We start from the raw sequence: 20603 nt of genomic DNA, 5'->3' as shown, positions 1-20603 counted from the left end.
CTTCCCATAACTCCGTCACACAGCCACTCAGTCTAGTTGCTTCGTCTGTAGGAGAGCCTGTGCATATATCGCCAGGAGAACGAAGAGCAATCTTTCTCACGGTACTTGTGGCAAGTTGAGTATACTTGCAGTTCAAGGACCATGGAGATTGGGACTAGATGTTTGAGTCACCGTCTCAGCACCTTGATGCGCCCGTCTGTGGCATTCAGAAGAGGTCATTGATAGAGAGGAAGATGGGGCAAGAACTCGCTTTGAGATGATATGCTATGCTATATATACACCGTACAAGCACATCCGATTGACATATCCAGAAGCCAGTTGCCCAAGCATTGGAACTTATTCATTTCCACTGCGGTAAAGGCTCACCACGCGTAGCTATTCGCGGCCTCCTTTCTCGACAAGGCCCTCAATCCAAACACTCACTTGCTCTCTCTTCTCATCAAGAACGAGGGGAAAGTGGTCGCAGGCGACCTTGGTAACATCCACCTTCATCCCATCCCTCTCTGTACCGACCCAACTTCCCTCGATAACATCGATGGCAGTCTGTTGTACCTTTGGCACAACAACAAGGTCCTCTTCTGCGAAGAACCAAGACACAGGAACATCTTTGTAGCCAGCGTGGGTAAGTACGTCACCGAAACAAGCACCGTGATGCTTGCCAAACTTGGCAACGTACGAGATGCCGTCTTCCAGCGTGAGGTTGTTGAAGCAAAGTGACGCTGTAGCTGCAGGATCGGACTGAGTTACCCATCCGTTTGCATCAACCTCGATTGGGGCACTCTCTTCGCGTGCAAGGGCCTGACCGCAGGATTCGCCGACACGTGGTACGGCGGCCGTGAGATACGCAAGGCGTACCACACCACCAGTCCTGCCCTGATGCTCTCGCTCTTTCTTCGTTACGTCTTTGATACCCTCGGTTGCTGGGCAACCTAGATGATATTAGCATTAGTCATTCCTTCATCTATCAGAAAAGGTATGAAGGATCTAGGACTTACCACCATAGCTATGCGCAAGTAGGATGACTTCCTTTCCACCGTCTGCGAGCTTTCTCACAAACTCGTTGACGTAAGCTGCGTCGTCATACATGCTTGGTTGAGTAACGGAGTTGGCTTTGTAGCCAGCAGGATAGCAGGGTGGTTCGAGAACGTGGATATCGTAGCCTTTGGCACGAAGTGGCATTACGAGAGGGTCGTACATGCTTGTAGGGCAAAAACTGCCCGGAACAATGACGACGCTGTCTTTTGAGGACATGTTCTCAAACTATACTGATAGAACAATGTGGGAGAGAGATGGATGTCGGAATGAGATATCAGTGAGTGATTGTAAGCTTTCGTGCTGCGTGCGTGTGGATGCTGAGAGTCGAAGTTGATCGAGGGCTGGTTGACATATTTCCTCTTCAGCGGCGCATCTCTTTATATACTTCCACTATACCATCCTTTCACTAACAATCTAGTTATTGTTCGGCATCTGAGTTGCCGCTGATCCTGCACCCTACCGCGATTTAAGAGGATGGCTGCCGAAAGCCACGCACTAGCCAGAATTCAGTGCAGGTATTGCAACTGCTTTACAATCTCATGAATTGTCATCATCGTACATGTGAAGAAAGCTGTACATCACGGCTTGACAAGTTCGGAAAAGAGTTGCGGAGTGGTCGTGCATTCTGACGTTCTGACATGCACGATGTCAGAAACTAGTGCCGGGCGGAAAGGGCCTGAGAACCCGGAAACCTTCGCCACAGCGATGACCAGGATTATTAAGCAAGGAACATCAAGTATTCCCTGTGGTTTTTAGTGTCTGCTGAGTTGCTCCGGCACGGCTGGAAGTACCTAGGTAGACAGGAATTTGAGTGTCAAGCAGTATGCTAAATCGCACCAAGCTGTTTTGCATTAAAGATCAGCACATGGAGTTGGTCAAAACAGTGACAAAGAATTCGTTCAGATGCCGAAGCAAGCACGAAAGCAGATATGTTGGCATAGCGATTAGATTAGAACATTAAGCGAACGATAAACAAGCTCAAGACATTCTATCCCCCGACAGATCATGACATACTTGCCTTATCCCCTAACAAGAAGCCGCATGAGCTTACGCCTAGTTCTTTCCAGAGTCAGGTGTGCTATCGGTGTAAGAAGCAGCGCAGATGACGGAGTATTCATCATCGCCGTAGTAGTAGCCAGTGTTGACGGCATAGCTGGAATCCCAGTACTGAGTGTAAAGTGCGCAGTAAGTACCGAGAGGAACACCGTTCTTAGTCAAGATGTAAGAGGTGAAGAAGTTGCAAGGCTTGTATTCGCCGTTGGCGTCAGCAAGGTGCTGCTTGTCGAACTGGGTCTGCGACTCGCAAGCTGCAGCGCACAGGCTGGGGTCGTAGGGGTTGGTGTTGAAGAGACGCATTCCGTTGTAGGTGTCGTAGTCCTTGCCGTCCTTCTTGGTCAAGGGAGCGTTGATGGCAGCGGGGAGGTTGTCGGGAGCGTTGAAGCCCTCGACGGTAGGTGCGGGCTTGCAGACTCCTTTGCCTGCCTTGGAGTAACCTGAGTATATGTTAGTAAGGAGTACCCAGGGCGATGAGCCAGGGTTAGAAAGCTTACCGTTGCTGCCAGTGATAACAACGTGGAAGTCACCACGGTACTGGCCCTGGTTGGTGGCCGATGCCTCCGCCACGGGGTATCCGTAGATTGAGCACTTGATGTTTGTGACGGGCGCTGGGTCACTGCATCCCTCACCGGGGTCGACGCTGGGGTCGCGCTCGAAGAAGAGGTTGAAACCAAGGCAGTACTTCTCGCTGTTGCAGAAGGCGGCACACTCATCGGGGCTGTAAGTGTCGAGAGTCTTGTAGGTCAAGTAGCCAATCTGTTCGGTGGACCCGGCAAGATCGGTAAAGGCCTTGGTGTAACCGTCGGGAGTGCCTGCGGTTTGGGCAGCTTTCCGGAGAGAGTTCTCTTTGTTCAGGTATTCATCAACGGTGCCCTGTCCAGGAACATACTCAGCACCGGCACTGTGTCGATTGTCAGTCACTCTCCAGTAAAGGTGTTCAGCACAATAACGTACCCAGCAGGCTGGGCCTGGCAGGCATCACGCTTCTTGAGCTCTGCACCACTTGTAGCAACTACTGCAGCAGCAGACGCGGCAGCGGCAGCTTGGTTGTAAGACACTGGAAGCTCAGCAGTCTCCTCGGCCTTGGGTCCAAGAACGGTGGGAGTGGGGACGGCCAAAGCAGCCTCGATGTTGATCATCTGGGGTAGGGCAGCAGCTAGGCCACTGAGGGCGGAAGTAGCGAGAAGAACGTTACGCATGTTGAAGGTTGGTTGGAGGAGATGGTGATCGAGAAGGATAGTGCTGATGAGATGCCAGTGAAGCTTGCTGAGTGCTGCTGTGGATGAGGATCTTCAATCGACGAGCAGAGACGTCTTACTTATACATTGCCAGGACATCATCATGGAATACATGGGGCATGATTTAGCCGAGACCTGTATTGTTAGTTGCAAGCCGCTGTTGTTGCTAACGCCGCTCGATAGCGCTTGGCGGAACGTATCCAGCTGGGCGCGTTGTGGTGAGGCTCGAGAACTTGACCACATCGGGCCCAGAATCGCGAGCGTGTCGACTCTCATGGACCAGAATGGACGTTTTGGTACCACGATGCAAGTTCCAGCCGTACGCCGCTGTCTGGTGGCTTGTAGCCTCGTCGTGTCCGAAAAGCACCGTATCACAGTAAGCATGGGTGGAGCGAGGGATGTTATTGAGAAGTGATACGATCGCAAGCCACAAGTGTGGTGAAGCGCCGCATAGATCGCGTCCACCGAAGAGCCCAGGAAGAGTGCCGGGTGTCCATAAACAACCCGAAATAGTGACGGGAGAGCGCCTGAGGCTAAAGCTTGACGCACGAGCGGGCCCCTTGTCAGTTGCGTCGTCGTGCTGATCTCCTTTAGCGAAGTCTGGATGAGACGGGAGATAGATCAAGCCAATTTCCACAAACGTGTTGGCATTCAGGCACCGTTCCCGCACCACCAACAGCAAGATTGGCTAGCGCGACCAGAGCGGCCAAGCGGGCCCCACTCTCGATAACGCTAGCACGCTGGCTTCTGCAGTTTCGAGAAATCCTCAACAACACCCTTACATGACGACAGCTCTGTCTTCCTATGAGTCGTTCATCGATATCATTCCAGAGAGTCGGTCGGCGACATTGACGCCTGTCAATGTCGAGGGGAGTATAGTGTTTACCAAACCTTCACCACCTACGCTAAGATGCGCTATATTCGGCACACTGATAATGCCCCAGTATGCGGATGCCAATTGCGGCGTTTCTGGCAAGGCGTCGAACCCAAAAACGGCCGGTGAGCCCACGCCTGCCACGCCACGAGGCTGGCGTGGAGCTGTCAATATTGGTCTGCGGTGCTCACCCCCGTTAGTGCACAGAATTCACAGCCCTTCTCCATGGCAAACGCTATCTTCCTAGTCATTTGACCTGCCAGTTTGGGTCATCGACAGGACCTGTTACCGATACCGCGTTTCCAAATTGCTGCCGGCTCCGCTTAAACAAACTAACTGGCTCGCGGATTTTCAGAACCATGGAAACACCAGAGCTTAGCTGCCAACCTTGCAGTCGGAGACATTAGCCACCCCACATGAGTTCTAACAATGCCATTACCCTGAAGACGTTTCTTCGGTATCCTGAATTAAATCCGACACAAGTCCTCGCCCAGCGCGGCGTGTTCTACAGACTTGGCACGCATTACTCCGCGGATCTAGACGCCGCGCCCACGACGCAAAATGTCCGACTAGACCCTAAAGCCTGTCGCGATGGCTTTTTCCAGAGGCGAGCTGAGATGCGGAGCTACTCCACAACAGCAAAACAGCGAGGATGAAGTCGACGGTGAAGCCGATGCTGGCTGTCATGCATGCACAACCAAGCAGCGTCACTTGCATGATGCTAGTCTTTTGTGGAGGCTCAGAAGCGAGCAAATGTCCACGTGTAACTGCCGAGATCACTGATGCGAGGCTGGTCTCAAACAATGGCCTTACAATGACACATGCCAGTAAAGGAAGAGCACTGTCCGCAATTGACTAAGAGACGTTCGATCGGAAAGTGCGGCACGTTGTGCTCCGCACAGTGTACCATGGTACTCGTCCTCTAGAGAATGTCTGGTATGGAACGCGAAGCTTCATGTACAATGACCGGCGTTAGGGTCTTACTTCACCCCCGCCTTTGTTCCTCTGGTACCTCTAGGCTGGTACCAGACGATCGCGTTCACGCCAAGTGGAAACCTCATGAATCAGCCAGCCTTATTGGACCCCAGCTTCCTACTCAGACATGCCCAGCCACAGACACCAAGAAAGACGTCAAGCGTATGCACCGGTGAGAGTGGGCCCAGACGAGCCACAGCGGTGTTGCATATGTTTAGACCCTTACTACACGTCTACCGGAGACGAATATGCCGAGGTGCCGCTCCAGCTACCTTGTGGGCATGTTTTTGGTGACGCTTGCATTGCGGAGTGGATGCAAACCAAGCGAACATGCCCCCTCTGCCGATTTGAGTTCTTTGATATTGAGTTTGACCACAATGACGACGAATACGATCTATGGATAAGCGAAACTGACTCAGCAAACCAGCGTCTCGGGACCTCTTCGGGTCACATTTCCACACTTTCGTTTGTTCCAGATTTTCCAGGGGAACGAATCGCAATCGATGGGCTAGGCGTTTCTGCGACTCGCAGCAGCACAGCCGCACACCGCTCCTTCCACACCCGTTTGGGTGGCTCTCTTTCAGCTCCCCCACAATACGCCAGGCAGGCTTATCGCCATGCCCAGACAGATCGCCGCTATGGCCACGGCAAGAACTCTAGATCCTATTTCGAGAGCGAAGATGTCTGGATCACAGCGCTAACTCACGAGAGGGATGAGCTGGCTGCGACCGGAGTAGGCGATGGCTGGATCATGGCGCCCGATGAGGATGAAGACGAGGCCTATGAACTGGAGCTATATCGGCACCTTTACCTTTGCGATGCGTCAATGCAGCAAGCATGGCTTGAAGACTCACTCCCGGATTATTTGTTCGACGAAATGGTCGCCGAACACATACAGTGGATGCATGAGATGGGTGGTGAGACCCAATACGATGTATACGACGAGTTCGACTATCTCGTTTGATACATGAATGCGAAGTTCAGGTGCTCAAGACATCAATGTGGCTTATGTCGATGAAACACTCCGTACTCGGGGCAGCTTCAGCTCATGCTATATACCAGCTTTCGTTGGGAAAGTGCGGATCCATTCATTCATCCAACTTGTTATTTCGCTTTTCACGCCATATGGTATGGTGTGCATACTTCTTTTGAGAAAACTAATCTTCTTTGCTATTCGATTTCACTGCTAATAACACCACCTGCAATCTCCTTAAAACGAGGCAAAGCTCGATAATCCTTCCATGGCAAAGCAGATTCTGCGTGCGCGATTCCAAACTCTAGTACCATCGCCATCCTACAGTGCTGCGATAGCTCGCCAACAACTCACATACGACGAGTCACTGACGACCTCCGCCATGCCAGCGACACAATCGATGCCAAAAATTTCCCATTGCTTAATAGCGACAGCGATGATAACTGCAAATCACCAGCAAAGCTTCGAATCGAATGCCTTTGCACCCCACTCAAACTCCGCATCGTCGTCTTCCCAAGAAGCCAGGCTGCTCCAGGAAGCTGAACTATTACTCCTGCTACCCAAGCCCGACCGACTAACTTTGTTCCCGTAGTTGCTTCCACAGACTTGGTCCAACATGAGAACGCTCTCGAGGGGAACCACATCCAATCCTTTTCGAACCGCCTGCTCCTCGTGCTCTGAGCACAGTGGACCTTCAGGAAACCTTTTTGTAGCAGCCAGCCCCGAGCTGATAGGAAGACGGATGCTGCAATGGATATTCGAGCAGCGCAAGATCCCCGGTGTCTTTGGAAAAGCACTGCGTATGTCGGTCCCGGGACCTTCTGTGGAAATAGCGAGGCTGCGTCGCTTGCGGTGACCGGTATTATCGGAGGTTTGCGATCCTGAAGTTGGGCTGGCGGTCTGCATGTCGTATGCTGCCAACGATAGCTTGTCAATCCATATCGACGGCGGCTCCTGAGAGGTAGAAGCGGGTGGAAAGATGAATTGTGAGAAGTCTCGCGGGTAGTGTGAGTCCGAAGGGAAGATTGGACGAAGGAAACTTGTACACTCCTTGCAAGAACACGCGATGTTCAGTTCTGCTGCTGCTGATGATGACGATAAAGATGATGGAGAAGACATGTCTGCTACTTCGGACTGATCATCTTCCGACTCAGTACAATGTATTTTTTTCGTTTTTGTATATGGCAACGTCCTTATCGTAGAGTTCCTAAGAGACAAACGTGTTTCAAAGACACCATCTCCCTCTCTCTCCTACTGTCTTGCCTCCTTTGTTCGTCGCTTGAAGTCTCGACGCAGACAAAGCCCCTGCTCGTGGTATGGGCGAGCAAACAGACTGTACTCCGTGTTTTCGGGCTACTTGTCGCTTTGTTCGCTCGCCTGGTCGTCCATGGCTGTCCTGCAGCTTCCCTCGATATGAGTACTGTACGTCCTTCGAAAACAAAAAAAGACGATGCATGGTTGCCTTGCAGCAAGCGCAGTATGGTGTAGTGCAAATAAAACATATCGGTAGCGCCCACGTGTTGCGAAAAAAGCAAGTAGTACCAAACAATACATGCCCGGCAAGCCTTGCTGCCCCTGCGCAAGGCCGACGCGTTCCTGTGTTTTTGTTTCTTTCTCCGGCAGGGCTACCGGGATTGATTTTGGCGCGGGCTGCCGCTGTGCCGTATCTTTGGTCGCGTTTGCGGCAAGCGCTGCGTACATTGCGGACCCTTTTTCGGGCTGGCTTGCGTGGGGGGTTTCTGCGCTCACCGATGTGCTGATGAGGAGGCGCTGCGCACTCGCGGCAGTGTGGGAATTGAGGGGTTCTTTATGTCTGGATTTCCGAGTTCTCCATGACCATGGCAAGTACTCGTCGCAGCAGTAGACTAATAATGAGCGTGGAGGGTGTGGCTGTTGCTGATGAGGTTTTGTGCGGGCCCCTCGAACCGCGTCGCTGGTCTCCTGCTCTCTTCCTCTCCACCTTGATTTCGCACTCATCCTTGAGGGGTGTAGTTTGGAGAGGCTCCCCGTTGGACATTACCATAGTTCCACCAGTCATTGTAGAACTCATGGCACGCATCGAACAAATCGAGCCAGTGTAGAGCACAGAGGTAATCGCCGTTGTGACCTGCAGCTATGTTTGAATCCCTTGGAAAGCTACGCGTGCAGCCTATGTGCCCACAGAGAACGGAGTTCTCGCGCGGTACGGGCTCTGCGATTGTTGAGGGAGTGGCCGCGACGTGGTCTGGAGACGCGGTGGTGGGAGTCGACATGGTGGAAGATGCGGAGTCGGGGGAGTTTGGCGTGTTGCAAGCGTGCATGATTAATTTCAAGCTGCCTGGGCGTAGTGGCTTGCCGAAAATTGTACGTGATGGTATCTCTTTTCTGTGATAGCGCTGGGAGGTGTGGTCGGTATTGTACGAAAGGTTTTGGTACGTTGTGATGGAGTTGGTAGACGGTGCAATATTTGGGAGATAGTGTTAGAGATGGAAGGATACTTGAGAAGGGGGACAGTATTTATGATGGGTTATTTTTGTTTGGTATTGTTGGAGTGACGAACCACTAAAACGTGGTTGGCTGCCTGCGACCCTATTGTGATCTTACTCTCACCAGCATTTCGTCTCCACCTCTTTGCTATTGTCATCCCCGAAACGCACATTCGTTATTGTGAACTAGCTCTTGTCACTCAATGACAATAGATTAATCGTCTTCTCTACGTATGCTGCCGTTATCGTGAGTCACAACAGCTGAGACCGTGCCTACTAGTTAGTTGAACGATCGCGTTCGAATATTCGTGGTTGTCTCATAGACCGCATTTACAGCTATCCACACGTACGGAGCCGTTTGCATCCCAATCTGAATCACCGTTCGCATATTGAACGTGCGAAATCCCTCTCGTGACTTGGCAAGCTGGACACATATTCATCGAGAAGAGGTCGCAGGTCTTCGTCAAAAGGTTCCCCTTGATCCGCGGCCATCTGCTGCCGGAGTGCATGTGCCTCACATAGGCCGTCCAGCGAGTCCGTGATCATGTCTTTGTCTGCTCGTACTATGTCAGTTAATGCTCGTGCTGAGTCCGACATCGTCCGTGCGCGCGGCTGATGTTGATGTGCGGCTGGACTGACTGATCTGTGGGCCGTCACCCTCCTGTGTAGGTATTTCCCTGTCTGTATCGATTGGAGGAAGGGAATTCCAACGGCTGAATATATTGATAGTCCCACAGTCACCGGCGCCGACGCACCATTGGCCATCACGACTCCAGGAGAAGTGACGGAACGCGAAGGCTTTGTACTTTGGAGTCTCGACAATCTTGTGTGCTTTGATCGAGCGAAAGGGGTCGGATATGCCTCGATCGTGAGGCTGCTCATTCTGCCGCTTCTGTTTGGTCTTGGTATTACCCGAGCCTGTACTAATAGCAGATGAGGCAGTAGATGCCGAGCTTCCTTCGCGCACGTGTCTAGGTAGGCTGAGCGGTAAGCCTTTCGAAGTCTCGGAGTCATCTTCTCCGGTACCCGATTTCTCTAGGCGCTGTAAGTCCCAAAAGAAGGTCTTGCTTCTCTCGTTGCCCGCAACCAAAATCGGATGGCGGCCAAGCTCGTGAAAGATGGAGAAGCGAATGTAGAACTGGTTCGTGTGCGGCAAGTCGAATTGCAGAAGTCTCTGGAAGCGTCCGCCCCATGCCGACCGTGTACTTGAGGTCGAGTTCGCTGGAATTGTGACAGGGGTTCTACTATGGACCGCGCTCGATGTGGGGACTGGCGCAGGAGGCGTAGACCGATTGGAATTGAATCGATCGATACCCCAAAGTATAATCTTGTTCTCGCGACACGCATGACTGAGGATCAAGTCACCATACCATTGGACACTGCATGAAGTAAGTAACTGTAGGTCGGTTTCAAATGGGGATCATTACCAGTCGATGAAGTCAGTGTGTATCTCGGTAGTGGAAAAGTGCGGATAGTGCACTATGGCCGGCTTGTCGGTACCAGCGTGTTCCTTGAGGTCTTCGGGTACTGCCCACTGGACTTGTCAGAGCATTGTCAAGCAGTCAGTAGGCCGGGGCAGTGCATCCTACTAAATTGATCCTGGTATCCATACCCGCTGTTAGGATGTACCGGCCTTTCGGGTGGTATGCCTGCCAATATCAGTATATTAATTGGGCATATTTGCAGGTCACACACAATGGTAAGCACCTGGTCCTTATGGCCTTGCCCGTAACAGATGGCTCCGAGGGGCTGCTTTTCGTGGTCGGGGTGGAGGCTCCATATTCGGAGACTATGGTCAATGCTCACGGAGGCGAGAATGGTCGGGTCTATCGGCGATATGGCGAGATCGTTGACGGACTGTAGGATGTTAGGAAGGCAGCTCGCCGCAAACGACAGATGATATCCATACATCGCCATGGCCTATCAGCGTCTGGGTGCAAGGTCAGTGGATGCAATACAATCAGTGATATGGCCCGTACTGCTGTGAGCTCCCCGGTCTGGACATTCAAGACCTTGATGCGAGAGTCTCCTGTGACGCAGACGAGCGGGTCGCCATTTTCAGCCTGAGACCATACGATACTGTTGTAGTTGACCTGGTGATGGTTAGACAGGTCGCGCACAGAGGGTACGTGCCTACTTTATCGTCGGACGTGCCGTGTTCAGTAGTGGTCTCGTCATCTTCAAACCACCGCAGGATCTCGACGGTGCCGTTGCTGTCAAGTTTACACCGACATATGATGGTCTTGGCCAATCAGTAGATGGCAGACTGCACACAGCGTGATACATACAAATGGACCTCCGCACACGGCAAAAACAGGGACTTGGCCGGGAGCGGTATAGGGATAGAAGTCTACGTCGTAGAACTGAGCTGCAACGTGATGAGTATTGCATGGAGTGACGGCTGACGCGCATGCTTCCTGACTCACTAGAGCTCAGCCTAGACTTGGTTGGGGCCTGTCGAGGAGTTAGTGGTGGCTACGCGCAGGACGAGAGGCATGGGTTACGCCTAGTCTCAAAGTGGCCCTCAGCGAAGGCAGTTCAAAGTTGCAGTCCATCTTGGCGTGCATACCATGGGAAAGCTCGGAAAGCACAGCCGTAATGGCTGATATGCAGGGCGCGGGTCTCGTGAGGTAGCCCAAGTGCAAGGTAAGTGCAAGGTTGTGTGTGCCAATCGGGGGTTAGAAAGAAGCGAGGGCGAGGGACAGGGCTTTTAGTGTCATGGAAATTAAGCTATCACTTGCAGCAAACAGGTGAAAGAGAGACATGCGGCGAGCAGCAGGCGGACGGAGGTGGTGCCGCCAATCAGGCGGGGGCCCGCAGGCGGAGACGGCGAAGCAGTGGAAAGAGGCAGCGAGGGTGTTGCATGTGGCTTGTGGCGTAGTTTGGGGAGGATCGTCGATGATGTTGTTCGGTTGAGGGCTTGGGATGACAAGTAACAGGTCCGTACCACGCGCCGCTAGACCCAGTGCCGGGCGACCAAGGCAGGGACGACCAAGGCAGGAGACGCGCAGGCCGGGCGATGCTGTGGGCAGCGGCAATCGCCTGGGTAGGCACGGTAGGTTTGCCAGAGCGCTGGCGGAGGGGCATCCGCTCGCAGTTCGCAGGCTGGCCGTGGTTGTTCTGGTGGCGCTAGGCTAAAGTTTGCATGCAGGCACCTGGGCGGCCATGGAATGGATATGGATATGCATCATCGACGTCGGGCGCGCCAAGGCCAGTCGCATGGATTGACAGTTGGGCTTTCAGCACACCCGGCGTGTGCAACTGCAACGCGCGGAGGCACGACTCGAGGCAGTCCTGAGTCCTGACCCGAGTGGCCTGATGCGCACTCCTTCGACCAGAGGTGCAGGGCGACTGCCGGTGCCCCGCGCCGCTGCCGACGAGCTGCTAACCGCCGTTGCGCACACGTCTCGCGTCGATCCTTGGGCGTGGCAAGGGTGAGCAGTTCGTCAGCTCACTTTCTGCACCTCTCTTGCATGCCACGCCGCCTGTCGCATCCTCCACTACATCCACCTGTCGCAACCGTCCTCTTACTTACTCGCTGCGCCCGCTCTTTGGCCCGCCTGCCGACACAGACGCTGCTGAGCCCGTTGGCGCCCCTCCGGTCCCGCCATTCTGGCCGTCGTCACGCTTCCGCTCCTTCTCCGCTGATTTATTTATGCACCCGACCCAACTGCTCGCTGCTAGCCCCTTCCGGCAGCCCAAGTCCGCGACCTTTCTCATATATTTCCTCGCTGCTGCCCGCGCCTGCCCTGTCGCGGGTGAGGGGCGCCTGCTGCTTCGTGATCGCCCATTACATCATAGCTCCTGACTCGTATACGTTTCGACCTGCCATCTGCATCCCATCCCATCCCATCCCACCCCGTGCTCTGGTCGCACCGCCTGAACGGCCTCTAGACACCTTACCCGCACCTGTGCGCCTCTGTGCCACCTGGACCCTGCCTATTTGACCCGCCTGTCGTCCCTCGCCTCGACTGCCCGACTTGCTCTTATTTCCACCGCCCGTCCCAGACCGAGTTATTAGATTCGACAGACCAGGGCGCGTGCGGTAGAGCAGGAACGACCACCACCCCCGTTCTTGCTACCATGGATACCACCTTCATCACCATTCACGGTTTGTCACGTCGACCCTGCCTTCTGCCTGCCAATTCTCACCCAAGACAGACCTCTCCGATGACGCCCACATATTGTACTCTTCCGACTCCATTGTCGACATCCTCGGTCACACGCCTGACGAGGTAGTCAATCGGTCCGTGTGGCAATTTTTTCATCCAGAGGAACTCCCTCTGGCCAGGGCCCACCACAGCCGCGGCGTAAGACTGGACAAGGCTGCTGTCTTGTCCTACTGCCGCCTGAAGAACCGCCAGGGCGAATGGGTCGGTTGTGAATGCTGCTTCTCCGTCGTCTACGATGTCCTCGTTTGCTGCACCAGCATCTACAGACATGGCATGCAGAGCCAAAGTAAGTCTTTTAACCCGTTTGGGCCCTGCGTCATGCTGATTCCAGCCAATCAGAACGCGCAGTCGAGGCTCCTATAGTGCGCAAGCTATTCGCCTCGTCGCCAAAGGACCCGCGCTACCACATGTTGTCTCACCTGTCCAGCAAGTTTGACCTCGGCCCCGATGATCAGACCCATGAGCCGCGAGCTGCCTTGTTCCTCAACAGGTTCACGCGTACCCTGACCGTCATGTACGCAACCAGTGGAATCGAGCAAATCATTGGCATCTCCGGAGAGGCTATGAAGGGACGCAGCTTCTATTACTGCATTGCTCCCAATTGTCTTGAAGATGCAGTCCGCTGTCTCGAGTCAGCCAAAGGCAACGATTCCATTGCATACATGCGCTTTTTCTTCCGGGACCCGCGCCAGGACGATGCGCCTGAAGCTTCCTCGTCTGAGAGCGAAGATGACATCATGACGGATGTTACGGGCTCCGACGACGAATCTGAAGGCGGAGTGGACCTTGACGGCCATTCCACGTCCAACGGCACAAGACATCCGTCAGACTCAAACCGCACCACGGAGAACAGTGAAGAGCGGTCTGCGTCGCGCACCAACTCTGGCGGGAACAATGACCCCAACAATACCCACCAAGCCATGTTCGGTGGATCCGCTGCCCGCTCGTCGTTATCGTCCGTGAGCTCGCCTCGTTCCGAGATCCGCGACGATCCCATCGAACTTGAGGCTGTCATATCCTGCACCTCAGATGGCTTGGTTGTGTGTCTACGTCGTGCCCGCCCAATGTTGCCAGGCACCATGCCGGTGGCCCAGACAGCACAGCAATACAACGGTATCTACGCCGCGCCATGGGCAACACAGCCCGTGTTCCATCCTGCTCCGCAGCAAATGCCCCAATACCCTCTTGGCGCTCGGCACCCGGCCATGGTGCAGGCGGGGCCGTCTATGGAATTCCAGAACAACTTCATGCAGAGCATTCGCGATGTCGCCGTCTTTGCTTGGGCACTTACTGGCATCAACGGCAGTCTCGTGGACTATGCTCGCGGTAAGCCACTAGGGGAGAGTCAGCCGCCTGAGGGCTTCCCGGTCTGGAATCCTTTGCCAGACCCTGGGTTTGGCAAACAAGCATCTGCGGCACCATCGGGCTATGTTTCGGGGTCCAATAGCTCCTCGAGCAACGATCCATTCGGTTTTGGCGACCCGGGCCTCCGCTGAGAGCTCAGTTTTGCACTTTTGCATTTGGCCAATCCAACACAGAGTAGGTCGCGTGCGACGCGGTGTCGTTAGCGACAATGACGAGCGCGACCTTCTCGATGACTCCAGGCTGCCACAGCATACGACTTTGATGATGGACGATGTAGACAGCTTATGATTTAATGCGAGCGAACAGCGCGGAATATACCAAGCCATATTGGGCTATGTTATCACCATATGGTACGATTTTTTGGACCTCTCCTCTCCTTGTATCCCAGATGTGTATAGCAGTTAAAAAAACTCAATACCTTCACGTGCTTTTCCGTTCTGGGTCTTTTTCTCTTACATGTCGTGCGAGTAAGGAACGCGTACCGTCATCCTTTACTGATGCGGGAATGAACGCCTCGAGTTGTGCCATTGACTATGAGTGGATGTTGTTCTGCTTACATGCACGTAGTCCTTGGTCTTCCGACGCGGCGGGGCAGTCGCATCCTGAGCCATTGCCAAACTTCAAATTACGCGTCCGAGTGGGCACATGCAAAAGCATATGCCTGGTCCGTTTCACAAGCAGATTGTACGGTGGCCACATTCCCAGATGCATAGCTAGATGAGATACAAGACAGATGAGCTTTGTTGACCTTTGTCGCCCTTGCGATCATCACATGAGGTCACCGAACCCTTGCAAAAGACACAACTCTTTGTCGTAGCATCCCTTGAGGCCGACTTCTAGCCGCCTTTCAGCGAATAGCAATCTCATGTCTACGCCACAGCCACAGAAACGTACCACCATGATTATGGCGTACATGTCTCATCCTGTGCTGTTCTTTTCGTCAATTTGGCCGCTTGGTCTGTTTACGATCCCTTGTTTGCAGCGCCCCTGCCATGATAGGTTGGCGTATTGCGTCTTTGAATATTGATTTTCACTCTGGTATCTTCGTCTTCGTCAGCCCCACGGTCCTCTTTTCTCTTGAAGCTTCCGTCGTCCTCTCTGCACGTACGGAACCATTCTCAGATTTCATACTGCTATCTTGACGATCGCAGCACTGATGATGTTGTCCCGAGTTTCTGTACTCTCCATCTTGTCTTTGCTGTTCAGCCTTCTCCCTTCGATATGTCTAGCGCAAGGCAACGATGGCCTCAGCAGTGACAGTCCTACAGCCTCGTTGAGCACAGCAAGCGCGTCAACCTCGACGAGCTCTGCAGCTGCGCAGACACACACTATTTCAGTCGGTCTAGCGGATCACAAATTCAGACCCGAGTCGACAAATGCGAGTGTAGGTGATGTAAGTAGAAGTTTCATTCGTCATCTCGATCGGGCCTCCGTACACATATCAACAGATGAGGAAATACTAACTTGCTAAAGATAATAGAGTTCGCCTTCTATCCACTAAATCACAGTGTTGTCCGCGCAGAATACGGCTACCCATGCATCCCATACGAAATGACAGGGGAGGGTAAAACTGGTTTCTTCAGCGGTTTCGAGCCCGTCGACACTGTCCTTGATTTCCCACCCACCTACAGCATCGAGATCAAAAACACTGATCCCATTTTTTTCTACTGCTCAGCACCAGGGTCTTGCATAGGCTATGGCATGGTGGGCGTTATCAATCCGAATGCCACGACGAGCATCGATCAACAGTAGGTTTATCGGTACGCACTGCATGTGAGACATACACTGACTCAGTACACCGTTATTTAGACACAAAATGGCGCTTGACAGCAGTTACATGCTTAACCCTGGCGAGCCCTTCCCACCGGAGAGTACTCACAAGACACCCGGTGCTGGCCTCACGAACAACGACACCCAAATTGATCTTTCAGCGGGCGCTATCGCAGGCATCTCCATCGCAGGCGTCTCTGTCTTCGTCATCGTAGCCCTACTGTACTTCTTTTGGTGCCGCACAAAGAGCCTGAAAGACGAAGTCGTCCGAAAAGAAGAAGTAGCTGGAGCTCCTCGTCTAGATCCAAATAACAGGGGTCCACCAGCCATGGTGGAAAGAGGTCCCAACCGTTCTACTGCCATGGCCGGCAACGGAGGAGACTTTTATCATCAATACCCGCAAAGGTCTATGCTATCGTCGCCCATGGCGGATCCCGCCTATTCACAGTATAACTACAACCAACCATACAAATCGGCAGCACCATCATACTACATGCCACAGCCCCCTCCTTCGCATTCGCCGCCACCGCTGCCAACACAGCAGTACCACCCCCATCAGTACAAATACGACATTAACGCACTGATCGACCACCGTGCGCATACGTTACCTCCCATTCCACAGCAATCCCCACTCAACATCCACGATGCACTCGCCCACCGCTCCGTAGGCAGACCATACGAACTCTCACCCTTAGGAGATTGCATGCGCAGTCATCCAAACGACCGTCACCACGATAATCACGACTACAACCTCGACTCCAACGTTGCCGGTGACACTGACGTTATATCTCCGGCTCCTTCCCTTCATCGCTACGCATCACCCCCACCCCCACCTCGCGTCGTTGACGAGACGATACCAAGTTACTACGAAACGGTGTACAGGCCCGATCCCAAACATATTAATGGCATGGGGACTGACCCAATAGAGATGGACGGAAGAGCTTTGGCGGGGAATGTCACACCTGTGAGAACGGTGACGGCGAAGTGGGAGGAGGTTGGGGAGAAGGCTGCTGGCAGTGGAGGGGCTTAGAGGGCATGAGTGGTTATGTTCTTATGCTGCTGGTTGTACTTCTACCATTTTCATCTTCTTCTTTGCCTGGTAATGGTTAGACTATGATAACAGCCTCTTCTTTTACACAGTGGCGCTTGATACGAGGGTGAACCTCAGAGTATATTGATTTGAGTTCTTGTTTTCATTTCATCTCAGCTAAACACAGACGCTCAGCAGTAGAGGACATGGCTTCGCTACTAATCTCCAACCCGCACGGTAGAGGAGGACGGGGCTGCCCGTCTTCTCAACTCTCATATTCCTCGTTTCTTAGATGCCCAGCGCGAGAGCCAACCAATGCCACGCCAGATCCTTCCGTACGTAGATAGGTAATGTGTGTTTGCATGTAGTAGAAAGCCCATTGGAAGTATCCCGCTTTTTTGAAAATCCCCATCAAATCAATGTATAGTAAACCCGACCGAACACTTCAAGTCGTTGGAAGTAAAAGATAAGAAAGAAGAAAGATAGATAGGGAAAAGTGAGAAAACAAAGGATCGTTTGACTTGTAATCATTACATGTTGTTACACTCCAAAAGGTAGAATCGAAGAACCACGGGTCGCCCTGCGGCCCGCAAGTCGGTTCTGAAAAGGAGCAAAGGTATCGTGAATCATAGCGCTCATGTCGAAGTGGAGGTAGTCGTCATAGTAGGCGCGACGGATACCTCAGACGGCTTAGCCTCCTCGGCAACTGGTGGGAGGATCGGTTCGACAGCCTTGGGTGGTGGTGAGTTGGTATTTGGCAGGCTAGCCGTCGATAACGTGGGTGAGCTGGTTGATTGCGATTGGGCCAGTGGAGGTGTAGCGTTCGAGCCAGTCGACTGCGTTTGCGCCAGCTTGGTTTTTCGATTGCGGTTGGTGTAGTCGCTTAGACTGAGCTTCTTGCGTGCCGGCGCAGGCTTGACGGCGTTGTTAACGGCAGGCGAGAAAGGCGATGCGATCATTGAGATGCCTGGTGATTGCGCGACTGCGCTCTCGTTGAGAATAGATGAAGTTGATCCAGGTGTAACGGCGCGGTTGCTGCTAGTGTTGCCAAAATCTAGCTTCGAGGGCATTTCGACGTGTAGGTCTGCAGTCTTTGGTGTGAGACCGGTGGTGGACTTGGGCGATGGTTCAGCTGGCGTCGAAGCTGACCACGGAGGATCGGGTGGTTGTATCGATGGCTGTGGAGCTTCCTTGGGAGGCTCTGGTGCAGTCGCCTCAGGTGCTTCCCCTTGTTTTGGGTCGGAGGCCTTGGGGCTTGTGTCCTCGGGTTCGGTCATCTCCACATCGACCGTAGGCTGCGGTGTAGGCTCCTTTGCTGGTGTGAGCTCTTTGTGTCTTGTATCGGGTACGGGGTCGGTAGAAATGTCCATCGCTGTGGGCTCCTCGAGCGGTGGAGATGGGGGCAGCGGCGACGGCTTGTTCGACGATACGTCTTTCAGAGCTGGTGATTTGGCCTCCACTTTAACGGACGTCGACCGCATTCGCTCGCGCTGCAACTTGTCTTCTTGCGCTTGCTGCAAAAGCTTACGCTTGAATGAAAGTGGTGGCTTCATTTGGCGTGGCTTGATGCAGATCTGGGATTTTGCGTTGTTGTCTTCGATCGTTTGCGTCGACGCATCGACATAGACAGGCTTCGGACGGGGTGGAGGACGGCCATTCGTCTTTGTAGAGCTGCCTGACGTTTTACGTGCTACACCGTGACTGTGTTCGCGGTGCCGTGCCGACGGCGAAGGTTCGGGGTGTCCGAGTCGTCTCTGTGTATCTGCGTTAGCAGGAGGAAGCGAATAGGTGGATAAGCGTCTTACCGAGGAAGAGATGCTCGGCGTGTTCAGGTTCGATCCAGCACTAGTCCGTTTCCTTTTGCCCTTGTGCTCATCGTGATCAAGCTTCTGGAACAGGAGTTCTTGGTGCTGGATCTTTCTCTTTTCGCGCTCGGAAAGTTTGTCGCCTTCCAATGAGAAGTGGGTTGCTGGTGTGATGTCACGACTGCTGGATTTGTGTGAGCCAGACGTAGAGCGAGCGTCCATTTGGTCTTCGTCGACAGCCTCGCGGTTGACTGTTTCGCTACCAGCACGGCTGTTGGTTGCGTGGCCTGTACTCATTGGAGAGATCTGTGACTTTTTGACCTTCTTGCCCTTGGTCTTCAATGTAGCCGGCTCTGTAATCGTATTGCGACGAGCGCGTTCCAGGAGGCACTCGTTGCCGCTGGATGTATCGCAAGCGCAGCCTCCAAAGTTTGCCAAGACACAAGACACCCACGGTTGTATCCTCCTAAACCCTTCTTTGGCACCGTTGGTTACGACCCTGAGAAGCTGTTTCTTTACCTCAGAATCGATATCCCAGCCGACTGTGAGTTCCTCGCCGGGGCTGATCTCGCGCGTCGCTAGGAAGGAGAAGTGGTAGTCGTTGCTGGAGTCAATCAAGATCTTCATAGACATGTTGGGGTTGCAACTTCTCCGGGCGTATCGGAGGATGTTGCCTTCTCGCCGTGTGTCGATGTATATTGGCAGATGGGGTGGGAAGAAGATGAAGGGTTCAGGGTGTCGCAGCAAGTCCCATCTGTTGGATGCATCGGAGTAGTAATCTGCCTTTCGACCGATGAGACCTTTGAGCTCTCCAACATAGCCACCATCTGGTACCGGAGTTTCGGCGGTAATGAAGTGCCATTGTGGGTGCAGACCATGCGCTAGTACACCCGAGTCGACATCTGTCTGTTTCACAATCTCTGGCGCAGTTGTTGTTTCGAGTTCCTGGATGGTCATATCAATGCGTGAGAAGATGTCCTGTGGCTTCTTGCCTCCGCTTGCTTCGGCCAGTGCTTCGGGGTCTTGTAGCCACATAGCAATGTCGTTTGCGACATCGATTCGAGTGTAAGAGTTGGACTCAGCGGAGGGTGGTTCTGGTTGCCGATAGAGATGTATGAACTCGGTTGAGTAGTCCTCGGTAGAAGCCTCTGGGTTAGTGGGTGACTTCATGGGACTGTGGCCATTGAGCATGACTGAAGCGCCTCGTTTCCGTGATGTTGGCACGAGAGCTGGCGCTTGACTAACGACGCCTACGGAACCCGATGGACGATGGTTTGTCTTTGGACGCTTATTTGGCGGTGGCTGATCTCGTGGGCTGCCACTTTTGCGGTCGGGGGTATAGTGCAGGTCCCCATTGGTTTGCACTGGCCATCCATTGGGTTGTCCAGGGCCATGGGCGTCCTTGGTTCGCTTCTTGGGGTTCTTGGCGGAGGCTTTCGGTCTGCCCTTGCGCTCGCCGATGCTGTGTACTTCCCTTCGGATGCGTTGCTTCTCGGAAGCGCTTTTTGCGTCGATAGCTCTGGGAAGGCAGTCGGCGCACTCGTGTACGTCGGGGACGTGTTGGGCAGACTCGTAGTAACACACGATGTGCTGCCACGTATCGCACTTCTCGCACAAGACTGTGTTGCCGTCGTCATCTGAGTATCCGCAGATGCATTTTATCGTGGATGACTCTTCGTCCTCAACGGTGGGTTCGAGTGGAGGCGAGGCGGTCGCGAAGGTGGGTGGTGGTGGGCCAGCGTAGAGGGCGAGAGGAGCCGGCTGATGATCAGCATACGCCTGAACCGACGAGACGTCTGTCATAATCTGGCAATGACGCTCGCTTGTGTGTGGTGTCATGTAGTG

The 20603-nt window shown here is 53.5% G+C and overlaps 7 protein-coding genes across 7 annotated transcripts; 3 read left to right on the top strand and 4 right to left on the bottom strand.

The window, feature by feature from the left end:
* Positions 1–375: 375 nt before the first annotated feature.
* On the bottom strand, positions 376–1197 carry J4E86_003446 (uncharacterized protein; the record flags this gene model as incomplete). Its single annotated transcript, XM_051444001.1, has 2 exons — positions 376–929; positions 996–1197. 2 exons carry the CDS (start codon positions 1195–1197, stop codon positions 376–378), a joined length of 756 nt encoding a protein of 251 aa, XP_051305496.1.
* An 891-nt stretch (positions 1198–2088) lies between these two features.
* On the bottom strand, positions 2089–3290 carry J4E86_003445 (uncharacterized protein; the record flags this gene model as incomplete). Its single annotated transcript, XM_051444000.1, has 3 exons — positions 2089–2528; positions 2586–2992; positions 3046–3290. The coding sequence occupies 3 exons, from the start codon at positions 3288–3290 to the stop codon at positions 2089–2091; spliced, it is 1092 nt and encodes a 363-aa protein (XP_051305495.1).
* Positions 3291–5491: 2201 nt separating this feature from the next.
* Positions 5492–6142, top strand: J4E86_003444 (uncharacterized protein; the record flags this gene model as incomplete). The annotated part of the gene is made up of 1 exon (XM_051443999.1): positions 5492–6142. The coding sequence occupies one exon, from the start codon at positions 5492–5494 to the stop codon at positions 6140–6142; it is 651 nt and encodes a 216-aa protein (XP_051305494.1).
* A 3897-nt stretch (positions 6143–10039) lies between these two features.
* J4E86_003443 (uncharacterized protein) lies at positions 10040–11171 on the bottom strand (the record flags this gene model as incomplete). Its single annotated transcript, XM_051443998.1, has 8 exons — positions 10040–10150; positions 10206–10265; positions 10312–10473; positions 10526–10546; positions 10596–10709; positions 10754–10829; positions 11043–11053; positions 11121–11171. 8 exons carry the CDS (start codon positions 11169–11171, stop codon positions 10040–10042), a joined length of 606 nt encoding a protein of 201 aa, XP_051305493.1.
* A 1528-nt stretch (positions 11172–12699) lies between these two features.
* J4E86_003442 (uncharacterized protein) lies at positions 12700–14284 on the top strand (the record flags this gene model as incomplete). The annotated part of the gene is made up of 3 exons (XM_051443997.1): positions 12700–12727; positions 12778–13074; positions 13128–14284. 3 exons carry the CDS (start codon positions 12700–12702, stop codon positions 14282–14284), a joined length of 1482 nt encoding a protein of 493 aa, XP_051305492.1.
* Positions 14285–15704: 1420 nt separating this feature from the next.
* Positions 15705–16953, top strand: J4E86_003441 (uncharacterized protein; the record flags this gene model as incomplete). The annotated part of the gene is made up of 2 exons (XM_051443996.1): positions 15705–15901; positions 15963–16953. The coding sequence occupies 2 exons, from the start codon at positions 15705–15707 to the stop codon at positions 16951–16953; spliced, it is 1188 nt and encodes a 395-aa protein (XP_051305491.1).
* Positions 16954–17588: 635 nt separating this feature from the next.
* Positions 17589–20597, bottom strand: J4E86_003440 (uncharacterized protein; the record flags this gene model as incomplete). The annotated part of the gene is made up of 2 exons (XM_051443995.1): positions 17589–18707; positions 18759–20597. 2 exons carry the CDS (start codon positions 20595–20597, stop codon positions 17589–17591), a joined length of 2958 nt encoding a protein of 985 aa, XP_051305490.1.
* Positions 20598–20603: the final 6 nt, after the last annotated feature.

This window comes from Alternaria arbusti (genome assembly GCF_024043155.1).
Source record: "Alternaria arbusti strain BMP 1465 chromosome Unknown scaffold_3, whole genome shotgun sequence".
Taxonomy (NCBI): Eukaryota; Fungi; Ascomycota; class Dothideomycetes; order Pleosporales; family Pleosporaceae; genus Alternaria; species Alternaria arbusti.
Note: the sequence above shows the minus strand (reverse complement) of the source record. Positions and strands in the feature narration are given on the sequence as shown.